Source organism: Leptodactylus fuscus, chromosome 3 (genome assembly GCF_031893055.1).
Source record: "Leptodactylus fuscus isolate aLepFus1 chromosome 3, aLepFus1.hap2, whole genome shotgun sequence".
Lineage (NCBI taxonomy): Eukaryota > Metazoa > Chordata > Amphibia > Anura > Leptodactylidae > Leptodactylus > Leptodactylus fuscus.
In genome coordinates this window covers 161122788-161147558 of record NC_134267.1, presented here as the reverse complement: position 1 = coordinate 161147558, position 24771 = coordinate 161122788, and the positions used below count along the sequence as shown (strand labels likewise).

At 37.0% G+C, this 24771-nt stretch overlaps 1 protein-coding gene across 4 annotated transcripts in view; it reads left to right on the top strand.

Annotated features, from left to right (window-relative positions):
• The window catches only part of NLGN1 (neuroligin 1), a 390085-nt gene that overhangs the window by 148737 nt on the left and 216577 nt on the right, over positions 1-24771 (top strand). For 2 of the 4 annotated variants that reach the window (XM_075268670.1, XM_075268669.1), the window contains 2 exons: positions 13453-13512; positions 17887-18039. In XM_075268670.1, the coding sequence (XP_075124771.1) occupies positions 13453-13512; positions 17887-18039 (213 nt within the window). The remainder of the gene's footprint in view (positions 1-13452; positions 13513-17886; positions 18040-24771) is intronic. The other 2 variants (XM_075268671.1, XM_075268672.1) reach the window with 1 other exon arrangement.

Below are 24771 nucleotides of genomic sequence, written 5' to 3'. Positions count from 1 at the left end.
TAAGCCAGCCTAGTTGTCGTATCTACTTCCAGGACTCGGTACTTTGGAGTCAATGGACAACTGAAGCACATTACAATCATATTGGGAATCAGCTATATGGAAGAAGAAATTCTAGTCTGTAGATTAAACTGAATCAATATATTGATAGACACTTTGACTTTTGAAAATACTTTAGACAAAGCACAATCTAATTTACAGATCCTATGGGATTGCTGGAAATCACTAGAGTAGACATCATGTAGGAGCTGCATATTGCGCTGTACGCCAGACCGTAAATGACCATTTATTCCCCTGAGCCACAGTAATCCCACCAGAAATGAAATGTGCTTGTGCCATGTCTTTTATGACTTTTCTAATTTCAATGTGTCTATCAATAAAATGATTCTATTAATCGAGTGTCACCGTATGAAGACCTTTATTTTTATAGTTTGTTAATTTTCATACATTTCTATATTGTATTTGCCTTGTAAGAATTCCTTTGTATTTCTACTGATGTCGGGTCAATCTTAAATGTAAGTAAGCCTTAAAAAGAATTGGATGGGAATAAGGATTCTGTCCTGGCACAGGCCCCGGACCATTCACAATACAGTTTACTTAAGAACACCTAAATTTATTTTTAATTTTTTTTAATAGCAAATCATTATTTGAGTATGAAAAGTCATTACTAAGTTCTTAACCATAAATCAGCATATTCTTATCTACTTATACTGCATCCTATTAGACTATTATAATGTCATCATTATCATTAGCTTCTTATAAAGACATTGCCCACATTTAAGAATCAATTTGTTGCATTTTGTCAGAAATAACGCCCTATAAAATTTAGCATGCTATGGGTGCTCCTCTGACACCCAGATCATTTTTCCAGGGAACCAATGGCCAGCAGTAGTTTCACTTGCATCTGCTGAAATGTGATATTACATGGCAGCATAGCCATGAATGACAATATATGTAAGGCTGGTTCACATCTTTGTTCGGTATTCAGTTCCGGGAGTCTGCATGGAGACCCCCGTGAACAGACTCAAACACATTGACAAGCGGTGAACAATGAAACCACATGGATCCCATAGACTATAATGGGGTCCATATGTTTTCCATGCAGCATCTGCATGGGACATGCAGAGAGAAAATTACTTCATAAACTACTTTCGTCTCTGCATGACTCGTGCAGACACTGCACGGAATACACACGGACCCCATTATAGTCTATGGGGTCTGTGTGGTTTCATTGCTCACCGCTTGTCAATGCATTCTGTATTCTGTTTGAGGGGTCCCACGAGCAGACTCCCCTAACGAGATACCGAACGCAGATGTGAACCAGGCCTAATACATAAGTAATAATAAGGACAGCTTATCAAAGGCAGTTGCTCATACAGAGCGTCTCTCCAGATTGATTTAAAAGAGGTGCAGAGCGGAGTTCCCCTTTGGTGACACACATAGACCTGATTTCATGAGACGACCCCCTTTATCAGATAATTGTATACCGCCTGATGTCAAGGTGGTACATGCTACAATACAAACCATAAGAGCACATGGACCCTTTTGGCACAGTTTAGAATCCTACAGTAGTGGAGTACTCTTACACAGCACTCCAAACAGCATTCTAAATCTGGAGACATCTGCTAGTGGCCATTTGCAATGTGTCAGCTGCACTGTCAGTTATGTCACAAACACAGTAAAGCTAATATCTTATTCTGTGGTGCAATGCATTGTGTTACATGTGACTGCTTTCTAATTTAGACTAGTTTCTAATTTATTTTATGTCTCTCCTGCTTATTGAACTCAATCGTACTTGAGAAGGGAAAAGCACAAACTGTGAATGTCCTCTCCAGCAGTGCAGCCATTGCATTCTTGGGGACTTAGGGGAAGTTTGCTAATGCTTATGCAAATAGACAATTTCTGCAGACACTCAGATGACATTTTATAAGTCGTTCTCATTTGAAGAACACGATCACCCAGAAACAAATATTTGTTAATATTGTTGAATATCAACCTTGTTTGGCAGCTGGGCACTAATTATATAGTGTATTAATAAAGACAGATGGTAAAACCCAGTACAATAATCCTATTAGATCTTTTCTAAACCCAGCGCTATAATTAAGACTAAAATTATCAATTACACTTATATTACTGGTGTTAGGAGTTTTAACATTACCCTTTGGTTTAAGATTGCGGCTAATCCCAAGAGGCATCAAAGTCCTTCCGGAGTTCCACAAGTTTCATGAATATGGAATTCTTCAGCTAATACTGACTGGTATACATGGCAAAGCTTTAAATACATTTCATGTGTGTATTTTTAGAGTTTCACAGCCTTTACCTCAAGGGATTGTCCTTTTCGTTGCAGGCAGAGCAGATTGCCTTTGATCAGACTAAGGGAATTTCTAGGATTGCTAGGTCATTGCTGCCTTTTCTACAGTGTTGCTCTCCAGTCATGTGATCAGTTTTAGAATAGACTTTAATAATAAAATCTGAAGTGGAAATTTAAAGCATTCATTATTGGCAATACAACTACTACTTTTTTGTATTTATTTATAATATATTATAATATAATATTTTAATAAGACACAGACGCTAAAGGTCACAAAATAAAATCCCATTGAAATGAATGCAAATTGCAAACGGACCAGCTAGTGTCCGTTGCTAAAATCTTATATGGACAATAGCCACAGATACTGCTGTCGGACACCAACGGTAATGTGAATGTTCCCTTAGAAGATTGACACTTGTACATTATTAGTGATGCACCCTCAGGGCTAATGCATTTGCCTTTGATATGGATCAGTATGTGATGTGTCTTAGGTGGGTTATGGCACCCTCAGTACTAGGTTTGTCCTATGTATTTGGTATTGCAGCTTCGTCCTAATTAGGTGATAAATTGATCTTGTCCAAGGGAAAATAGGGGGAAAAGGGAAGAAAAAACAGCCCACTCACTGAACCTTGTATAAATGCCGATGTCCTAAATCACACAGCTATGCTGTTATATTGGATGCATGGACCACAGGCACCATCGGCTTGGAGCAAATTGCACACAAAGAGAAAGAGAGGAATGTCCTGCAATCACCATAACCCGTAAAACTTAGTTTTTAATTACGAAAACATATTACAATAAAAAAAGAGGTATCATGTACAAAAAACAACCCCTATATCCATATAGGGCATCTGGATATGTATGGATATAGGGGTTGTTTTTTGTACATGATACCCCTTTTTTATTGTAATATGTTTTCATAATTAAAAGCTTAGTTTTACGGGTTATGGTGATTGCAGGACATTCCTCTCTCTCTTTGTGATAAATTGATCTGCCTAATTCCCATTTTGCCAATTCACAAATCAGTTTGCAGCTCATCTGACATCCGGATACATTGCTTGGATTGATTTAATGTAAATTGTTGGCATTTGACAAATAATCATATCAATAATCAATGCGTCCAATGTATTTTATGGATTGACAGTTTGAGTGGAATGGTAAATCATTTAAATCAATATCCTTATCTCGAAAGCGCCCTCTCATGGTGAGACCCATACTAATTAAAGGGCAACCTTGTACTTTCCATGTTATAGCATTGGCAGGTACATGTGCATCCCAGCAATAAGCACATAGCAGAAGTGTAAGGATTTGGTTTTGCATCAGGTTTTGGATCAGGTTTTTGGTGCAGTTTTGAAGCCAAAACACAATGTGGATTGTAAAGAGATAGAGAAAGTTTTTAGGACAGGAGCTAATCCTCCTCTTATTTTTTAATCCACTCCTGGTTTTATCCTCAAAACTGCATCAGAAACCTGAACGTGTAGGGGAAAAAACTTTATTCCCTGCCTTCCAACTGTCATTGCTTTTTTATTTGTCCATTTACAGACCTTATTCATGGACAACAAATTGTAATTCATAATGGTACCATTTATTATTCCATATAATGTACTGAGAAGCTGGAAAAAAATAGAATTAAAGAGCAAAAAAGCAATTGTACCATTTCTTATGGGTTTAGTTTACACTGTGCAGTAGAAATCAAGTTACTTCATATTTTTGTGGTCGGCCTGATCACAGTGATGCCACATTTACAAAGTATTGTCTATATGTTTTAGCCACCATATTATGATATCCATTACATTTTTAGGTTTCTGTGTATGAAGATGTGTAAAGCTATATTTTTGCTGCATAAGGGTGCATTCACACTAAGTATACGCTGAGCTGATTCTGAACGTAAAGCACGTTCAGAATGAGCGCGTACAAAGCAGATCCCATTCATTTCAATGGGTGCCGGCATACGAGCGCTCCCCATTGAAATGAATGGGCTGCTTTTTTCCCTATTGGTTTCAATGAGACACGCGCATATCACATTGAAACCAATAGGGAAAAAAGCAGCCCATTCATTTCAATGGGGAGCGCTCGTATGCCGGCACCCATTGAAATGAATGGGATCTGCTTTGTACGCGCTCATTCTGAACATGCTTTACGTTCAGAATCAGCTCAGCGTATACTTAGTGTGAATGCACCGTAAGATGTAGATTTTATATGTATTCTATTATGAATAATTCTAAATATTTTCTTTAATTTTATTTGTATGGTGAAATAAGAAAAAAAGACAACCACAGTGTTTGTTGTATGAGATACAGAATTTGTTTATGTTTATTTTTTTTTTTTTGTTAATTTATATCTATTTGCCATCTAAGGAATGGGGATAATTTTTTATTTTCAAAATAATTTATTTTTATTTTTATTTTTCCAGCCCCCTTAGGGAGTTTGAACCTACAATGTTTATTGCAGTCTATGGCTAGATCACCACATAACTATTAGGCTTGCCACAGGCAAGGTTTGATAGTTATATTCCTATGATTCCTATGTCTTCACACACTTGAATAAATTATACACTTCGACACACTGGTTTATACAAGTCAAAACTGTAAAGTCCCCAGGAAGGCAGAGAGATGGGTAAATAGACACACTGGGGGAGATTTATGCCTAATAAATGGTATTTATGCCTTGCAACAGATTTTGTTATGTGCTTTAGATACTTTATGTTTCTCATTCACAAGAGACATGGCTTAAAATGCAAGAACTGTGCGACTATAACTTATCAGTTATTTACTAATGGAAATTTTAAGGTAAAGAATATGACAGGTCTAAGTGTTCTATCATTACTACCGCAATATGTACAGTAGCTGTGACACCAAACCTTATTACTATGATAACCCTTGAAGATGATTTCACTCACAGATCCACTAGTTCCAATTCTGCCACAAGGTAACCTAATTTGTTCCAGCATCATATTTAGGGAGATAGATACTTGTAGATTTGTATCTGACTTTACTGAAACCTGGTGGCAGGATCTCGGATTCAAGCAAAGTCAAAATATCTCCTCCAAAAGAGAGAGAGTCCCAGGCAGTTGTTTTGAGGTACCGTAAAGCAGGCTACTGGCAGCAATATGGTATCATAAGTCCGTAAGTCCTGATCAAAGCCAGGGGCCCCTTGTGGAGTAAACGTGGTATTTTACAGTCATTGTATAGTGGATAGGATCCTAGTGAATGCCATCCACACACTGCGGAAAAATATGCGCAGCAGACACACAGTGCAATTTCCAAAACAGTTGCAGTTTTGGAAATTGTAGCATGTCAATTTTACCTCAGGAAACACCAGCAGTTTCCCTATAGGTATAATAGGGAAACTTCTGTGGACTTTCATTGACAAGCATTGACGTAAAAATCAAGTTGCGCTGCTGCTGTTTTTTTTTCCTACAATACTTTTTTGCTGTGGTCCGCCTTAGGCTGGGTTCACACAGGGATTTTTGGAGCAGAATTTGACATGCAGGTTGCCTCAGAATCCGGTCCAAAAAAACGGCTAGCCCCAACTGGATGCCGATGCAGTGCACCAGCATCCAGTTGCGGCATTCCGCTCCGGATTAGGCCCAAATGAATGAGCCTATTTGGGAGGGAGGTGTCGTGCCCCTCACACTGTGGTGGATTCTGACACAGAATCTGCGTCAAGAAAGGGCACGTTGCTTATTTTTTCGGCATAAAACCGCTAGCGAAAAAAAGAAGTGAACAGCTCCCATTGAAGTCAATGGGAGGGTTTTCTCGGATCGGATTCTGTGGCGGATTCCGCGTCAAAATCCGGTCCAAAAATCCCCGTGTGATCCCAACCTTAAGGTAACATCTCCTTAGGTGAGGTTCACCCTACCATTATTTTATGTCCGTTGTTCTCATCCATCATAAGATGAGAGCAATGGACATTAAATGACAGATGTGGATGGGGGCCCCTTTGTTGGGTGTATGTCTGCATTCACCCCACCATGAAGAAACACTATGGAAGCTTTCTTCTGTCATGTTTTTTATGTGCATGCAGGACTTTCTCTTCCGTTACAAGACTAAACAAACAAGATGTTCCCAGTGTAGACACTGAGAGTGCACCGGAGACGTACTGTGAATTTAACCTCGCTTACTATATTGTGCCTTTTCCCTAATTGATAATGACATAGCCCTTTGTGTTTAATAACGTGTTTATTCCTTTACATTAGGCTCTTGTGGAATGCTAAAGACGTAATAATCATCAATGGCCCTTACTGTTCATTTTCTATGAACACTCACATGTTCAGTATTTATGAGAGAGGATTAAAGCTAACAAGCCTTAAATGTTATGTGATATTTTATTATTTTCCACGTACACCGAAATGGTGTTTGCAATGAATAAAGCAATATGCAGATTTTACTGTTCAGGGTAAAGTTTAATTAACTGCAAAATCTCTGAGGAAACCCCTTATTTACTTTGCCGGCACATGACGTACATGATCATAGAGTGCATTACAATTGAGATAGAGAGCGTTCCTACTAGACTTTTAGGCTTTGTTCTATTCTTAATCATTCACAGGTAAAACCCATAAAGTGCTGCAGTTAAGTGGGCTTAATGGTTATTTTGCTATCTTTAATTGTTACAGTATTCCTGAGATTCCTACATTCAGATAAATGACTACGCAGCCCAACTCCACTGCGTTTCCTGCATAAACAGGCAAAATCCAAATTAGTTTAATTTGCTCTGATCTCTTAAGGAGCCTGTACAACTTACGGTATACAGCAATTGCTGTTGATCAAAACCAAGCCCTCTCCCAAAAAAACATGCACAATTTTGCTTTTGTACTGAATGTAAGAGCAGAGCAAGTCAGATAATTCTGGGGGTGACTTATCTTTGCTGAAAATAAAACAATCAGGCATATCGAAATTCAACAGTCCAATCCTTCTTTGCCCCAAGTTTGGCCAGTGGAGGAGAATCAGGAGGTGCCCATATACAATAGACAGGCTTTAAGCTAATGTGTATGAGCACCTCTAGGTTGAGTGCAGTCAAAGTTTTTTTGTCCGGAATTTGAAGCGGAGGCTAACTTAGATTCCAGACCAAAAAAATGGTAGATGCGACAGGATGCGGGTGCAATGCATCGGTTTCCAGTCACGGCACTCCGCTCCAGGTTAGACCCAAATGAATGGCCCTAGTCAGGAGGGAGTGTCCGAGGTTGAATCGACTGAAGAATGAGCATGTTGCTGCTTTTCTCCTGGAATGGAACAGACCGCTCGTGGAATAAAGAAATGACCTGCTCCCATTGATTTCAATGGGAGCCATTTTTTTGGTCAGGATTTTGAGGCGGATTTTGCCTCAAAATTCTGACCAAAAAAGTCTGTCATTATATACACTCACCGGCCACTTTATTAGGTACACCTGTCCAACTGCTCGCTAACACTTAATTTCTAATCAGCCAATCACATGGCAGCAACTCAGTGCATTTAGGCATGTAGACATGGTCAAGACAATCTCCTGCACTTCAAACCGAGCATCAGTATGGGGAAGAAAGGTGATTTGAGTGCCTTTGAACGTGGCATGGTTGTTGGTGCCAGAAGGGCTGGTCTGAGTATTTCAGAAACTGCTGATCTACTGGGATTTTCACGCACAACCATATCTAGGGTTTACAGAGAATGGTCCGAAAAAGAAAAAACATCCAATGAGCGGCAGTTCTGTGGGCGGAAATGCGTTGTTGATGCCAGAGGTCAGAGGAGAATGGCCAGACTGGTTTGAGCTGATAGAAAGGCAACAGTGACTCAAATAGCCACCCGTTACAACCAAGAGCATCTCTGAACGCACAGTACGTCGAACTTTGAGGCAGATGGGCTACAGCAGCAGAAGACCACACCGGGTGCCACTCCTTTCAGCTAAGAACAGGAAACTGAGGCTACAATTTGCACAAGCTCATCGAAATTGGACAATTGAAGATTGGAAAAACGTTGCCTGGTCTGATGAGTCTCGATTTCTGCTGTGACATTCGGATAGTAGGGTCAGAATTTGGCGTCAACAACATGAAAGCATGGATCCATCCTGCCTTGTATCAACGGTTCAGGCTGGTGGTGGTGGTGTCATGGTGTGGGGAATATTTTCTTGGCACTCTTTGTGCCCCTTGGTACCAATTGAGCATCGTTGCAACGCCAAAGCCTACCTGAGTATTGTTGCTGACCATGTCCATCCCTTTATGACCACAATGTACCCAACATCTGATGGCTACTTTCAGCAGGATAATGCAATGCCATGTCATAAAGCTGGAATCATCTCAGACTGGTTTCTTGAACATGACAATGAGTTCACTGTACTCCAATGGCCTCCACAGTCACCAGATCTCAATCCAATAGAGCATCTTTGGGATGTGGTGGAACGGGAGATTCGCATCATGGATGTGCAGCCGACAAATCTGCGGCAACTGTGTGATGCCATCATGTCAATATGGACCAAAATCTCTGAGGAACGCTTCCAGCACCTTGTTGAATCTATGCCACGAAGAATTGAGGCAGTTCTGAAGGCAAAAGGGGGTCCAACCCGTTACTAGCATGGTGTACCTAATAAAGTGGCCGGTGAGTGTATAGTCTGTGCTTACGTTAACAACATTGGTTCCATGGCTTTATTTTTGTACAAATATTAGCAGACTAAATTGACTTCTATCAAGAACTCTTCCATGTTTTAGTATTTTAGTATTTTAATGTCAAAAATAAAATGTGAACAGATCCTTATGCCTCCTGCACACGACCACATTCAGTTCTGTAAATACGGTCCGCATGAGAGTTATATTTCCCGGACTGATTGCAGCTATGTGCATGGAACTCAATGTATCCTTGTGAGATATGATGGTGTGAGCGCCCAAATGGCCTGATCATTACTGTTCTAGACTCACAGCCTTATGTCAGTGTAGTACAGTAGTGATCGGGCCGTTCAGCAGCTCTCTGCATTGTGTACAGGAGACCTTACTTAGCACTCAGCATCTTATGCCTTTAAGATTGGTTGACAAAAAACCTAGGCAAAGCTACATTTTCTCAGATTGTTTTGTCTCCCTACAGAGTAGACTAAATCCAAAGGTCACTCCCCTTATAGAACTCATACAATCCCACAACATAATGTTACTATAAAATAAAAAAAAACGCAAACAAGACTATGAGCAAAAAGAAGCCTTACAACTATCAGCAAAATCAACTTAAGGCTGAGGCCCCACGTTGCAGAAATGCAGTTTTTTTTGTTGCAGATTTTGTTGTGTTTTTTTGAGCCAAAGCCAAGAATAGCTACAAATGGTATCGGAAATATATAGAAAGCTCTTATACTTCTCCCTTCTGCTCAATCTAGTCCAGGCTTTGGCTTAAAAAACTGCTACAAAATCTGCAACAAAAAAAGCTGTGTTTCCGCAACGTGAGGCCTTAGCCTAAATTGGATTTTCTTTTGATGGCCCTCTGGGGCTTACCACAGATTTTTGGGACCAGCCTAAGCCTGTTTGATATATGGTACCTTAGACATAGGAGGACTTTTCTATTCCATCTAAGTCAACGGAATTGTATTTGGACGAAGATGTGGTTCACCTTTGGTTCTGTTCCCCACTTTCTACTTTTTAGAAATCAGGGTAGACTGAGAATGTCTTGGTCTGTCAGATTTACTGTAGTCCATGCCATAAAAATGGACAAGCATAGATCAATTCTCTTCATTATTCTTATAATCTTAATGGTTTGTCTAGTGCCAGTGGGGGGAATGGATTAAGACTGGCATGGCAAATGACATTCTTTATAAATTTCCTTCATTCAGTATAGCGCAAAGGCAGGGTAGGTCAATGAAGAACCTTGTCTACAGTCCTGGTTTCATCAATAGCGCACTTAGGATATGGTTGCAAATTTATATGGTAACCGCTCAACTAACTACATGATCTCAATTGTAGTACTTAAATCTGTAGTGGCAGCGTTTTTTAAAATATATTTGTACATCAAGTCTTAGATGTCAAGAATGTTCATTTTCTGAAGTACTAATTAATAAATTAAACCACTCTGTCATTAGTTGTTATTATCTTCCTGGAAAATAATAATTATCTTCTATTGTTAAATGCTGCAAAACAAGAATCCTGTAATTAATATTTTCAACAAATTTATTTATTTTTATGCCGTGCAAGTCACTTTGCATAAAAAATAGTTGTTCTATTATCAGTAAAATGATCTGTTTAAGGCTGCATTCACATGGAGTAAACGCTGGCGTTTTTTGTGTGTTTTTTGCACATAGCGCCGCGTTTACGCCGCGTAGCGTCGCGTTAACGCCGCGTATACGCCGCGTTAACGCCGGGCAACGCCACCGCTAAATAGCGCGGCGTTAACGCGGCGTATACGCGGCGTTAACGCGACGCTACGCGGCGTAAACGCGGCGTAAACGCGGCGCTATGTGCAAAAAACACACAAAAAACGCCAGCGTTTACTCCATGTGAATGCAGCCTAAGGTGTATACTGCATCCACCATACAGCTACTAAGTAGGCATAGTATTAACTAGTTCTATAAGTATATTCTCATGGTAATTTTCAGATCACAAAACATTGTCCAGCTTTTGCACATGTCTGACATTGGGGTGTACCTAACCTAAAAAGTGCCATGGTTGTTGCGTTATGTACTACAACAAGATCTACTTTAGTTAGGAAAAGATATATGTTCCTCCATACAGTAACTTGGCCGGTGTAAAGAATCACTGCTTGTGGTACAACAATATTTTGTATGCATAGATGTGAACTACATTATGAAAGAGGTTCAGTTGTCTATTTCTGCATGTACAATAGTTTATACAATCCAATCCAGTTGGAAAAAATATATGGGAAAATGTATGGAAAAACTGATGGCCCTCCTAAAAAATAAAAGTTTCTTTATGTTTTAAGAATCATTAAATATATAGAACGCTCACAGGCGCTACGGACGGACACTTTTCAAACCCATTCAAATGAAAGGGTTTGTAAAATGACTGCAGGTTTCCTTCTCCTGCCCACATTCGGGAAGGAAATGGAAATCTGCATAACGGAGACCCGGGGCGCAGATGTGAACGAGCCCTTACCTGACTTTAAGACTTCTAACTGCAGCAAAAGTCTGCTTAATATGGACTGTCTAGAGTAGGACACATGAATGTTGGGCTCTGCCCTTTAGGAAAGCCACCAGTCAAAGATGGACCTGGTTAGCAGAATACTAAGACTACATTCATACAACTGTTGGAAGAGAATGGCTGTAAAAACATACATTTTTTGTGGCCATTTTGCACTCTAAGGGGCCCCTTTTTACAAATCCTTCATACATCTGAGTGTATGGTGAGATCCATGGAAACGGACAAAAATAGGTAGTGTTCCATTTTTTCAGTCATGTGAATATCTCCTATTCACATGCATTGAATTTAACGCAACTCTGTAGCAGTCATTAAAAACCAGCTGTCATGTGGTCAATATTCATGTGAATATAGAGTCACCCATGTGTAATCTGAAGTTTTTATGAGAGTGTTTATGTCTGGATCATGCAGAAAGTGTTGCAAGCTGCCCATATAGTGAGAGCAATTCTACTTCCTATTTATTTTTATGATTTTTTTCCCTAACTTTAGCGTTCCTTTAAACACCATAAGCACTTTAATATATTTCACAGTTGTTTTGTACAAGGGAAATGTTTTGTATCTTCATCCTTTACATTTACACTAGTTAAATACTCAACTGCGAATGCATCAGTTAATATTTAGCATTCCGCCGTCCTTTCATCTCGCTTTCATTGTCGACAATCATTTTAATTTAAATGTCTCTAAAGTCCTCTTATCTTTTTCGTAAAGTAAAATATGAGCTTTAACACTGTTTATATGGAGCTAAATAATACATGATTATTGTCACCGAGATGACAGCAAAAATATATTTATAAAAATGCCAGGAGGAACGTGTTGTCGAGTACGTATTCGGAATCCATCCTACCAACAGGAGCTTGTGTATGATATATGTGTAGTCGGATGTAGCCTATGGTGTTTTTTTTACGGTGGTCTAATCATATTTCTCTTTATTTCTTTTTCAGTGACATACTGTGAAAAAAGATTTACAGCCAAAACACTTGCAATACCTATACAAATTTCTTTAAATAATTAAAATCTCAATTTCAAGAACAAACATTCCATACTTCAAGGCAATGGTGTAGCCTGTGATGTTAACCTTGTGGTTGGATGGAATATTAATGTTTACATAACATTTGATTGAGAAAATATATTTTTTGGATACCATTAGCCCAAGGCGAATCTAAAAACATCTAGTCCGTAGCTTTAGTTTAAGATGGAGTTTTTAGAGACGTAATATGAAAGAACCTGGTGATATATTACGCTTCTATTATCCTGAGGAGTTTTAGCATTTTTTAAGATACATCATCTTGTCAGCTAGAAAGTATATTTACTGAACAATGCCAGTTTTTCCTTGTGGACTGTGTGTTGACGCAATGCATGTTTCTTGATAAAAAGCTATTGACATCCACCTTTTCATCTTCCACTTGCTTTGTAGTGCTATTTTTTATGCATGAGATGGTCGTGTTTTTTTTCCTCCTGCAGCTAGTACTAACTTGAGCATCTTTGTTGTTGATATTGTTTTATGCATGCCAAATGTTTTCACACAACACGTCATTTGCTGCCGCTTCGACATGTGAGGGCCTGAAACCCTTTCTAATCTTTCTTTGTGGTTATCTGTGTATTTGGATAATGTGGCTGCTTTGCTAATTTAACCTAATAATACAAATATTTTTTTATGAATTTACCATATCAACGATATGCATAACAGTTTTCAAACTTTTTATAAAGTTTGCAAACTTATTAATGTTACTATGTAACAATTGTTTCACTATGTTTTTATTACAATGTGCACAATGGTTTTTTTTTGTCACAATATCAATATATATAGTAGTCAGGCTTCACTTTTTATTGCCATCTTATCTTATGCAATACTATTTCTAGTAAATTTGAAATAATTTTTGGTTTAAGGTAACAAATCCGAGGTTACTATTGTAGAATTAGTTTAGAAAAGCACATTCAAATCTTTTTGTCTTTTTGAATATGTTGGGGATGTTTTATTTTGATGTTTTTCATTTTTTTTTGATATACTATATTCTTGAACTGTTTTGCTCCATGTTTTCATTCTCAATCCTAGGTCCCCTTACAAAGAAACAGACAGATGATTTAGGTGATAATGAAGGTGCTGAAGATGAAGGTATTTTTTGCCACCAAACCGATTTGCATGACAAGGAATCCCTGCAAATATATCTCCTTTACTTTTTCTTGACTTCTTGTCTCTATTTTGAAGAGTTTTTTTTCTTTTTATCCCATTTTTTGATTGATGTGTTTTGTCTTCTTGCTTGTTTTATATTTTTTTCTACATTTTTTTCTCGACTGAATGTTGTTGCGTTTTACATTTTTATGCAAACAGTAAGTGTGTACACCAAAGCTCTTCTTGTTTTCTTGACAAGAATTTTTGATAACTTACATCCCACTTCTTGAATATATTTTGTGAAATCTTTGAACTAACACTGTTTTAAGTCTCTCAACATACCCTTTTTTTGCATGTCTTCTAACATTCCCTGAATATATTAATTTGGATATTGCTAATGAGAATACGTGGTGCTGTCTTTTATTTTCAAACAAATGATTTTGAAATAATATATTTCATTATCCAAAGGTTTGATGTTTCTTAAGATAGATATTTTTGTAGCCCATCTTTGACCAAAAATATTCATATACCAACACATCCAATCTAGAAGCAAATTTATTTGTACATTCAAAATTAAATGTATATATATTTCTGTATAGGATCTTAGATCAATCAAGGTTTAATTTAACTACAATGTGGCTCAGAACTTTAACTTCAACTTTTTAGTGGCTTTTCAATTGCTGTATGTTCTGTGATAAAATATCACCCTGCAGCAAGTTATCAGTTTCAGGTTAAACTGATAGTTTAATATAAGTATAAACTATAGAAGTATAGATATATTGTTAGATATATACTATGTAAATATACTTTGTAGATAATATAAGATTTATAGTCAAAAGTACTGCCAACTTTTTGTAAATATAGTACACACTCCAGTCACATTAATGTGACCATCTGTCAAAATCCAGAATAACCACCTTTCGCAGAGCAGACCACTGTGAGACATGCAGGAAGAAAGCGGTTGTTGTGGTGATGTTCACTGGGATGTTGAGCCATGCCAATTCCAGTGCCGTGGCCATCTGCGCTAGGTTACGCGGTTGAGCATCCATGGCGCGAACAACCCGATCGAGGTGGTTCCACAGATTCTCGACTGGGTTCAAGTCCGGTGAATTTGCTGGCCAAGGGAGTATGGTAAACTCATCCTGGTGCTCCTCAAACCACGCACGTACACTGTGAGCTTTATGACACGTTGCATTGTCCTGCTAGTAGATGCCATCATCCTGAGGAAAAACAATTCACATGTAGGGGTGAACATGGTCCGCAAGGATAGATGCATACTTGTGTTGATCCATTGTGCCTTCCACAATGATTGGTGCATCCAGATGGCTGATGACATGTTCCTTCTGCAATTGGTTATGTAACGTTGAGGTCAAAAGTAGGTGGTGGTCACATTAATATGACTGGACTGTGTATATATATAATTTTAGAGTTAAAGTGGTATTCCGATGAACATAATTATTTTTAAACTTGTAGATAATTAAAAGTTAAACATTTTTGCAAATATAAGTAATTAAATATTTTGAAGAGTTTTAAAGATTTTCTCAAAATATCTTATGGTCATAGACTTGTTGTCTTGATCTGTTGCCGGTGGATATGACCATGAATGTAGGCACTTTCTAACGTCAGAAAATCTGCCATGATTTCCTTATTGTGGCCGGGATATCTTCTCATGCATGTCGTGTCCCGGTCTGATGATCCTCCTACAATAAGAAAATCATTAAAATCATTACTGGGTTCCTGACAAGTCCTAGACCATAGAAAGTTTTTGCATTTGTAGTTGTATGCATTGGCAACTGATCAACACAACAGACTGTGACCACTAAGATAGTTAGAGAAAAGCTTTAAAACTCTGCAGAATTGTTAACTACGTATATTTGCAAAAATGTTTAACTTGTAATTATCTGCAAATATAAATATGATTATGTTCATGAGACTAACCCTATAAGACTGAGGTACTCCCCTCTATTATAAATATTTAATAGGACATAACTTCTACCTGTCTATTTATACATATGTATAACTACAATATTGAAAGACCTCACTCAACTTTTCATTTAATATAGATCAGGATTTCCATTTACCGTTGTGAGCTTCATTAAATTTAATGTAAATCATATGAAGGTATTTTTTCCTCTTTTTAAGAATATTCCATGTGCCAAAACCGATTAAAGCCATATAATACTTGCGTCCTTCGTACACCAGGAATTTTTATAAAATGATAGCGATCAGGAACCAATCAATTATATTGGATCTAGTTGACATAGCAAATGAAGCTCAGTGGTTTTCTAGCTTGTCTTCAGTGACAGGTTGAAGAGTGTACCCATAAGAATCTAATTACATGGTCGTTTCCACTGATTTACACATCTTCATGCAGCGAGACAACATGTACTGGTTAGAGAATAGGAAAATTTACCCCAGATCTGGAATAAACAACTATTTTGTAAGTACTCTATGATGCCTAACTAGTTTAACTGTAGTACTAACATTTCATTACTGTTCTCAGTGGGTACTCTGTAATTCTATGTAATTTTAATTAAGGAAGAGTTCTGAAACAATCTCCCTCTGTGTTACCTCCAAGCATACAATTAGCAGTGTACAATTCTGCTGTGAACATGCAGCTAATGATTTCAGATTAATAATTTATCTTTCAATCCTTAATCATATTAATGTCACAATCACGAAAACGAAATTATCAACAGGTGATGTTTAGTAAATCCTCAGCTTTATTTTGCCACTCACAATATTATTAAGACAGGCCAAAAACTTAATATAGATGTTTCATACTTTTAATGTAAATCATATTGAAAATTACTTTATGAATATTGAGGTATATAAGAATTTATATACCTTACTTCTATTAAAACATACTGAACTGTAATCCATGTAGATACCCGCTGCAGTATGTCATGTGCAAGTCTATATCTATTTCTTCATGGGTCATGTGGAATCTGTACTTAGACTAAGGCCCCACATTGCAGAAATGCAGCTTTTTTTGTTGCAGATTTTGTTGCGTTTTTTTTTTTTTAGCCAAAGCCAAGAATGGCTACACAAGGAATTGGAAATATATAGGAAGCTCTCATATTTCTCCCTTCTGCTCAATCCACTTCTGGCTTTGGCTCAAAAAAACACAACAAAATCTGCAACAAAAAAAAGCTGCGTTTCCGCAATGTGGGGCCCCAGCCTTATACAGTTTTCCACTTGACATATGACCAGGTTTATAGTTGTCTCCCACTTGTAATTAAAGCTATTGTATTATGGCAGTGATTCGTAGACGAAAAAGACAATTTTACTAGAAAGATTCCCTTCTGCCCTAAATTGTGGACAACAGATTGGGCATTGACATAATTGATAAATATAAAATTAAAAACAAGTGTCAGAGTAAATAAAAAAAATATATATCATAACAGTAGTAGTAATAAAACATGCAAATGTATAATTATAGCGCAAATATTAACTAATATTAATCTACCTTTTCAACAAAATTATTCAAGCTGTTATCATGTTCAGTTTCATTCAAACCTCTGACAATATAAAAAAAATGAAATAAAGTTTAAATTCAATATTTTGAGTATTTAATCAAATACTAAATGTTCCCTTTGGATGTAACACTTAATTTGTTAATTTGTATTTTTATAGTGTCTGTTATTTTGATTCCATTCTTAAATAAAAATTAAAAAATATGAAATTGATTCACATCATTCACCTGTCCAAGAATCTGTCCTGTTTCTACTGCACCAGGTAGTAGAGACCAGAAGGAGTCGTGGGAAAAACTGAAATGGGAGTGTCTGGGGATTGATGAGGTTATTATGACTTTTTTGTAATACAGTTATGACCCTTTGTTAATACAAATATACCTAAAAGTCATATATAAAATTATATCTTTCTAAAATACATTGTACAGTATTATACAATACCATACAATACATCTATGATCCTTTTGTGCAGCTGTAGGTAACCAGAAAATTCTGTACTCTAATCCTATATAGGGGATTTGGAGCAATGAATCAGATGGGTCATAGCTAAGCTATAGAAAATAATTATTTAGCACAGATTGCTAGAGCTAAGAACGGCATGCTTTTACAAAGTACACATTGTAATGTAATCTACTTTATAAGAAATTCACATTGAAAACTGGAAATTAACAATTTACTACTTCAATAAATAATAAGTGTAATAATTGTCCTTAAAAACAGGACCCTTTTAAAGCATCTATCTAACCCATAGAAAACAGTGTATTTATAGAATCTCTACATTGTGGAACAATTAAAACATAAAACTTTGTTATCTCTTAAGAAACATCAACCAATGGATAAACTAATGTCTCTTTTAGCGCCAATAAAGTGACACACATATATTTAAACATGTTTTCTTTTCCAGACATCAGAGATAGTGGAGGTCCCAAGCCTGTGATGGTCTATATTCATGGTGGTTCCTATATGGAAGGCACTGGTAATTTGTTTGATGGAAGTGTCCTAGCAAGTTATGGAAATGTTATAGTCATCACCGTAAACTATCGCCTTGGGGTACTTGGTAAGGATATTTTTTCACTTTGATCTTTGATGCTTAGTAGACTTTCCCTAGAACTTTCAATTCATTTTCTGAATCTCCACCTTAAGTGTATGGCTTATTAATTTTAATTTCCTAAGTTCATGGTTTGTCTTCCAAAGCTATTGCATACTGTAGGTGAACTTTTGGTAACATATAACTCCGCTGCTGTATTACTAATAGAGGATGTGGGAATGTCGTGCTTTACATTTCATGATTCCAATTGTGACACAACATATTTATATATCAAGGGTCTAATGTTCAGTCTAAATGTTATGGAAGTTATAGTTTGTTTTTTGATGATTTGGAACAACAACTTTTTTTTTATCAGGATTCACCTTTGAAATCTAATATTGCATTCTCCAATGAACTCAGTATTATGGAGGCATTCTTTCCTAGAAGCATTGTATCTAGGGAAAAATATAGTATCCAATATGGTGACACAAAGAGTGCCTACACGTCCTTAGTATCTGCTGTGTCATGTTCATGGAGCATTACCAATGGCTTTTTGTCTACTTTTAGTTTATTTAGTGACTCATTCACAATACTTGGAAGGAACTCTTTCATATCTCGCATTTATTCTATTCTGCTATGTACTGTAGACTGTGCTGCACACTTTTTGTTCCATATGGACAGATGCTATTTTCTCATGGATTATGGTTAAGATCATTAAAACAAATTCAAATATAAAAACACTAAATCTTCATAAACTGCCTTATTTCTGTTATTTAAATTTTCTATACTAATGTAAAAAATTGACACACAACTAAGACCCCTTTTTTTTTTTAAAGAAAGTCTTTCCCTTAGACACTGAGACATTATTTGTTTTATTATTTTGGATTTTATATATTATACGATATATAAATTGAATTTTTGTTTTACTGGTTCTAGTGGAACTGTAAAAAAATCCTCTGTGGTTTGTTATAATGTTGCTATGTGTACATATTTTACATTGCAATTTAAACTGTGAACATCTGAATCCCAGCTCTATCATTTTAGGAGTGAGATTGAAGCTGCAACATATTGTTTTGTTCTTTCAAACTTACCTAAGATCAAAATGAGTTCCACTACTGCACTGTAGATATACTTTTTACATTTTGTTCCCAGTGTCTCCTTTGCTCTAAGGTAACAACAATATAAGAAAAGCAACTTTGCAAATTGTCTTCATTAAAAATATCCCACTGTTTGGTGTATATACAACTTCTGTGCTGCCCTACTGTTTTTGAGAGAGGGGTTGGTAACATTTTCTATGCTATTGGGTGATGAAAGACTGTTCAGGACTTCCCTGTGCAGAAAGAATTGTATTGTAAGTAAGCAAATGGTAAGGGAAGAAGGGTCATGGAAATGCTTGGCCAGCACCAACCTCTTTTGTCTTGGTTCCATGAAATAGAGCCAATTGTATATTTGCTATAGGCCCCAGTCTCTTATTTATACACTAATGCTTCACTCATGGCAAGTTAAAAATCCCCAAGAATTGACTTCATTTTGTTATAGTAATAACAACTTATAGAGAGAAGTAGGGAGTACAAGCTCCAAGGCTAAAGTATATGCTTGAAAAAAGAACACCCAAAAATCTCAGATCTTGCGTCTTCAGTTGCAGACATGTCAGGGACAGAAGGTTTTGACTAGGCTACCGTTTTTGTTGCACTAGAATTCCAGCATTAGTAGGGCCATAATTTTGGCAAAAATCAATTTTGACACATTGATTCATTTTAATCGCACCAAAAAGAACAGGTATGTGTCCTTTTCTAAACACACAATCTAAAGTGTCAATAAATGGAGGTGCAATTTTGTAGAGTTGTAAAATGTACCAGATTTATTACTGGGCTAAGCCAGTTTTCTAAGCATAATTATTGTCTAAGGTTTACCATATAAGAGGTGGCATAAACACGGAAAAAGTTTTTATGTTCCAAATCTATGAAACCACATGCTAGATTTAGGAATTTTCTGACTACACATTGATGTTTATGTTATCTAAGGCTTGAGCAACATTGATCACGTGACTAAAATCATGAGAAAAAAGTCACATGTACAGTATATGCAACTTCTTTTATATATATATATATATATATATATATATATATATATATATATATATATATATGTCTACACCTGCACTAATAGACAAGCAAAATTACAACCAAAATTGTAAAGACAACAGTTATAGTCATGAGTGATAATAGGGATTATGGGAGTGGTGTCACATGTCACATGACATGTGACGTAAAGTTAGACATCCAGATGCATTGTAGAGCGTCTATCGTGTTGCAGTCACAACATGTCATATGCAACAGTATAGAAATGAATTGCTTTTTTTGCCATGCAACTTTAGTGCTATTTAAGTCGCACAACAAATGTGGCCATGTAGCCCTAGCCTAAATGTTAAACAGCACTAATAAATGTAGTCCAGTGTGTGTGCACATATTCAGGGTGGGCCATAAGAATGGATACACCCAGATAAAATGGAAGTGGTTGCTGATATCACCTTATCATTTATGGCATATTAGTACATGGGAGGGAGGAACCATTTGGCCCCCTTCCCATTGAAAAGTAAAGTTGAGTAAAAAATGGCAGCTGTGCAGATGGCCACCATGGGTGTCACCCAGCCTCAAATGTTTCTCCCCCTCCCATGTACTAATATGTCACAAATGGTAAGGTGATTACAGCAACCACTTCCATTTTATCTGGGTTTATCCATACTTATGGCCCACCCTGGGTGTATCCATACTTATGGCCCACTCTGTAGTATATGACCATTTAATAAACAGCCCAAACTTTTTTGTGTTTTTACTTCCCTGTAATACCATTCTATATAATAGTTTACACCTTTGACTTTTAATACAGCGGCAATGCATTTGCTCTTTAACCACTAAGACTACACAGAAGAATCCATAGTCATCAGCATTATTTTCACTGGAACTTTTGTTTGTCCACAAATCACTAGAGTCCATGTCACTTTTTGCCTACTTCTCAATAACTAGTTCCCATCTGTTATCCAAAAACCACTGCTGATTGAAAAGAACATGTTACTTAGCAGCCCACGGCAGACTACAGTAGTTGCTATTGAAGAATGTGAGATCACACAACCTTTATTGGAAATGAATACATTTTCTGATTATTTAGAAATGATCATCTTTTATTATGTTACTATTATTTTGAAAGAACAAGAATTTCTGTTTTTTTTTTTTTTTTTTTAAAGACAATTCCTATTAATTTACAATGTCAATCAGCGGATTGTTAGCAATTAGATGCATGTTATTCCATTATTATTATATTTTTAAAGGAATCTGTATTTCTTATTATATTTGTCATGTGGCCATTGAGTCTCTGTACTTCTGTCTGCTAGCAAAAAGCAATGCAGCAATTAATATGTAGTAAGTAGGGCTGAGTGACCGAGATTGGAAAAGATCAGATTCCGATCGGTGATCAAGTAAATTTCATGATCGTGACCGGGATCGGATGGAAAATGATCGGAAATCAGATTTTAAAAACAATCCTGAAATCTCAAGATCGACTCAACCCCAGTAGTAAGTAATAATCAACGAAGCTGAATTGAGATGTACCATGAATCTTAAGTGGTGTATGCCTGGCACTTAGTTGAATTTTTAGCACATTTTAGGTGAATTTTGGGAGCATCTAGTTTTAGACTATTTTCTCCAAATAGCTAGACAAGGGTGTGTGTGCTTAGGTGAAAAGAGATGAAGCTCGAGATGCAAAAATACATGCCCCAAGTGCTCCAAAAATTTGTAGTAAAATTCTGACTCAAAGTAAGCCAAGTGGAGTTGTAAACTCAGACTAGACAGTCTAAGGATGGGCCACATTTATCATCCAGCACATGACAATATGATCAGATACAGTTTAAAAATGGTCTAGGGGGACGTTCACACTACCGTTGTTGACCATCAGTGGTGTCTGTTGCCATTGTCCGTTACAAGATTTTAGCAATGGACACTAGTTGAACCTTCAAAAATTCGTTAAAACTTCCATTCATTTCAATGGAATTTTATCTTGCGTCCATTAGTGTCCGTTTACACCAAATCCGTCACATGTCTGTTTTGGACGTTTTTTGTGGACAAAAAATCCTATGTGCAGGACTTTTGGGTCTGTTAGGAAAAACGGTTTCATGACAGATGTCAAGCATCTGTAATTTTTTTTAACATCAAAAGTATCGTATACTAGGTAAAAGAATCGACAAAATGCATACATTTGCATCCATTTTTTTTTTTTTTTGCATTCCATAAACGTAAAAAATGTGATCTGAATGGAATCTTATAATGTTATTGGTTTAGGCTAAGGCACCATGTTTTGATCAAAAAGTAGCTACAAAAGGAATGAGAAATATATAGGAAGTTCTTATACCTCTTCATTCTGCCCAATCCACTCCTGGCTTTGGCTCAAAAATCACACCAAAATATAAAACAAGAAAATAAGCTTTTCTGCAAGGTAGCTCCTCAGTCTAAGGGAGCCTTCACACGGAGTAACGCCGGGCTTGTAAAAATCCTCATTCACAGCCGTACACGCGAGCGCTGCGGAAGGCTCCCGAACACTTCCCAATAACTTCAATGGGAGCGCTCATAACGCTGGCTTTACTAGCGCTCCCATTGTGAATGGGAAGTGTTCGGGAGCCTTCCGCAGCGCTCGCGTGTACGGCTGTGAATGAGGATTTTTACATGCCCAGCGTTACTCCGTGTGAAGGCAGCCTTAGACCGTTTTTCAAGGAGCATTCAGGAGTTTATAGGTTTTTCATATGTTTAACAATATAAGAGCAGAATGTTAGATGCTGTCATTTGTAATCTCATAAGGGTCTTCCAGAAACAAATTTTGTTTACAAATAGCAATAGAAGAAGCGATTCTCCGCTCATGATCCCCCGCTACTCCCATTCCTGCATTTCCCAAGTCCTATCTCAGCTATTGTCGTTGGGACATCGTATGAATGGGAGCAGCAGAATGGAATATTTCATGTTTTTAATCATTGAGAGCTGTTTGTAAAGAATTCTAACCAAATCCTTAATAATAGTAAGTTGGTTGGTGTTTAGACAGAAAATTTGGGATTGTCAAAATAACTGCCAAAAATGAAACCCTACTGTGTACTGGGTTTACTAATACGACAGCCTTCTATCAATTTCTTGGTTATTATTTTCATGGTTTAGAGTCAATAGATGAAGCTAAAACAAAAATACACTTTAAAGAAAAAATTAGTATAGTCAGTAAACTGTGTCCATTTTCTGCTAGGTTGCATTTAACAGCATGACATTGCATTACACAAAGTAGAAGCTAGAAAATGAGTTTGTGTAATGCTTTATATGCTTTGCGACATAGTAACTACTTGTCAGTCAATTCCACACCACTTGATAAAGTGCACAGAAAATAGAATAGCAATACAAATTATAGGTTTTAAGGCCGAAAGGTCACAAAACAGAACAAATATCTGGCAATGTATTATTAAATGTGCCATATCTGTAAGCTCTGAAAAGCAATAGTGAAGTCATTTTGTTTCTGTTTTGTCATATCTCTTTTGTTTTATAGCTTATCCTTAAGATACCCTTCTGCAAATTCCGATTATGGCTTTAAAGGGATTCTGTCACTAGAATCCCTTTCTAAATACACGTATGAATAGCCTTAACAAAGTCTATTATTCTCTTACCTTTATTATTCTGATCCACGCTGCCGTTCCTTAGAAATATCTTCTCTTTTCCTTATGTAAATGAGTATTCTCGCAGCACTTGGGGCGTTTCCCTGTGCTGTTTGAAAACTCTCCAGTGACGGTCTCTGTCTTCTTCTCCGCCTCCATCTTCTTCTCATGCGGCTCTTCTTCTCTTCATTCCAAAGCACCAACTGCGCATGTCTGTCAGCCATTTTCCTGTGGGTGAATGGGAGAGGCCACAGGAAAATGGCCGACGGACATGCACAGTTGGCGCAATCAGCCGTTTTCCTGTGGCCTCTCCCATTTGGCTGACTGACATGCACAGTCAGGAGCTTAGAATTATTTCAGTACCTACGAAATAAGATTACCTGATACTTATTTTTAGAGCTCTTGCTCATAGTCAGTAGATAGAAGCTAGTGTCCATTTCAGCTAGGGCAGAATATTAATAAAGTATAGAATGTTAAACAAACTGGGAATTATATAATTGTCAGGTAATTGATACACATATCCTGAGGTGAATGAGCCTTAGTAATATGGAGGCTGGATTGTCAGTTTAAGACTGAGGCACCACATTGCGTAAACTCTGCTTTTTTGTTGCAGATTTTGCTGTGGTTTTGCAATGTAGGGCCTCAGCCTTAAGGGTTGAAAATGTTGATTGGAAATAGGAAGGGAGTTCAAGAAGAGACGAGAGGCACGAGTGAAGTCTGTCTGTATACAAGAGTGTGAGGAGGCGAATAAAATGATATAGATTAGGTTGTTATATGTACAGTAGAGGTTGTGTGTATAGGATAGGTCGTTTGTAGGTTAAAGAGAGAATGTATTAATGGAAAACAATTTTCTAATACATTCTATTATTTTCTTATCATTTACTATGATATTATTACATTGTTTTATAACAGTTTGAACATTATAGCCAGCCTTCCTTTCATTATTTCGTATAACGTTTGCATAGACCATTTCGGTTGAAAGAAACTACATTGCTAGTATTGCATGTATACCACTTTGTGTGCTGTATCCTATCATTATATACGCTCAATTATAGGAATCTTGTGCCTAATAACCACCCAGTTTG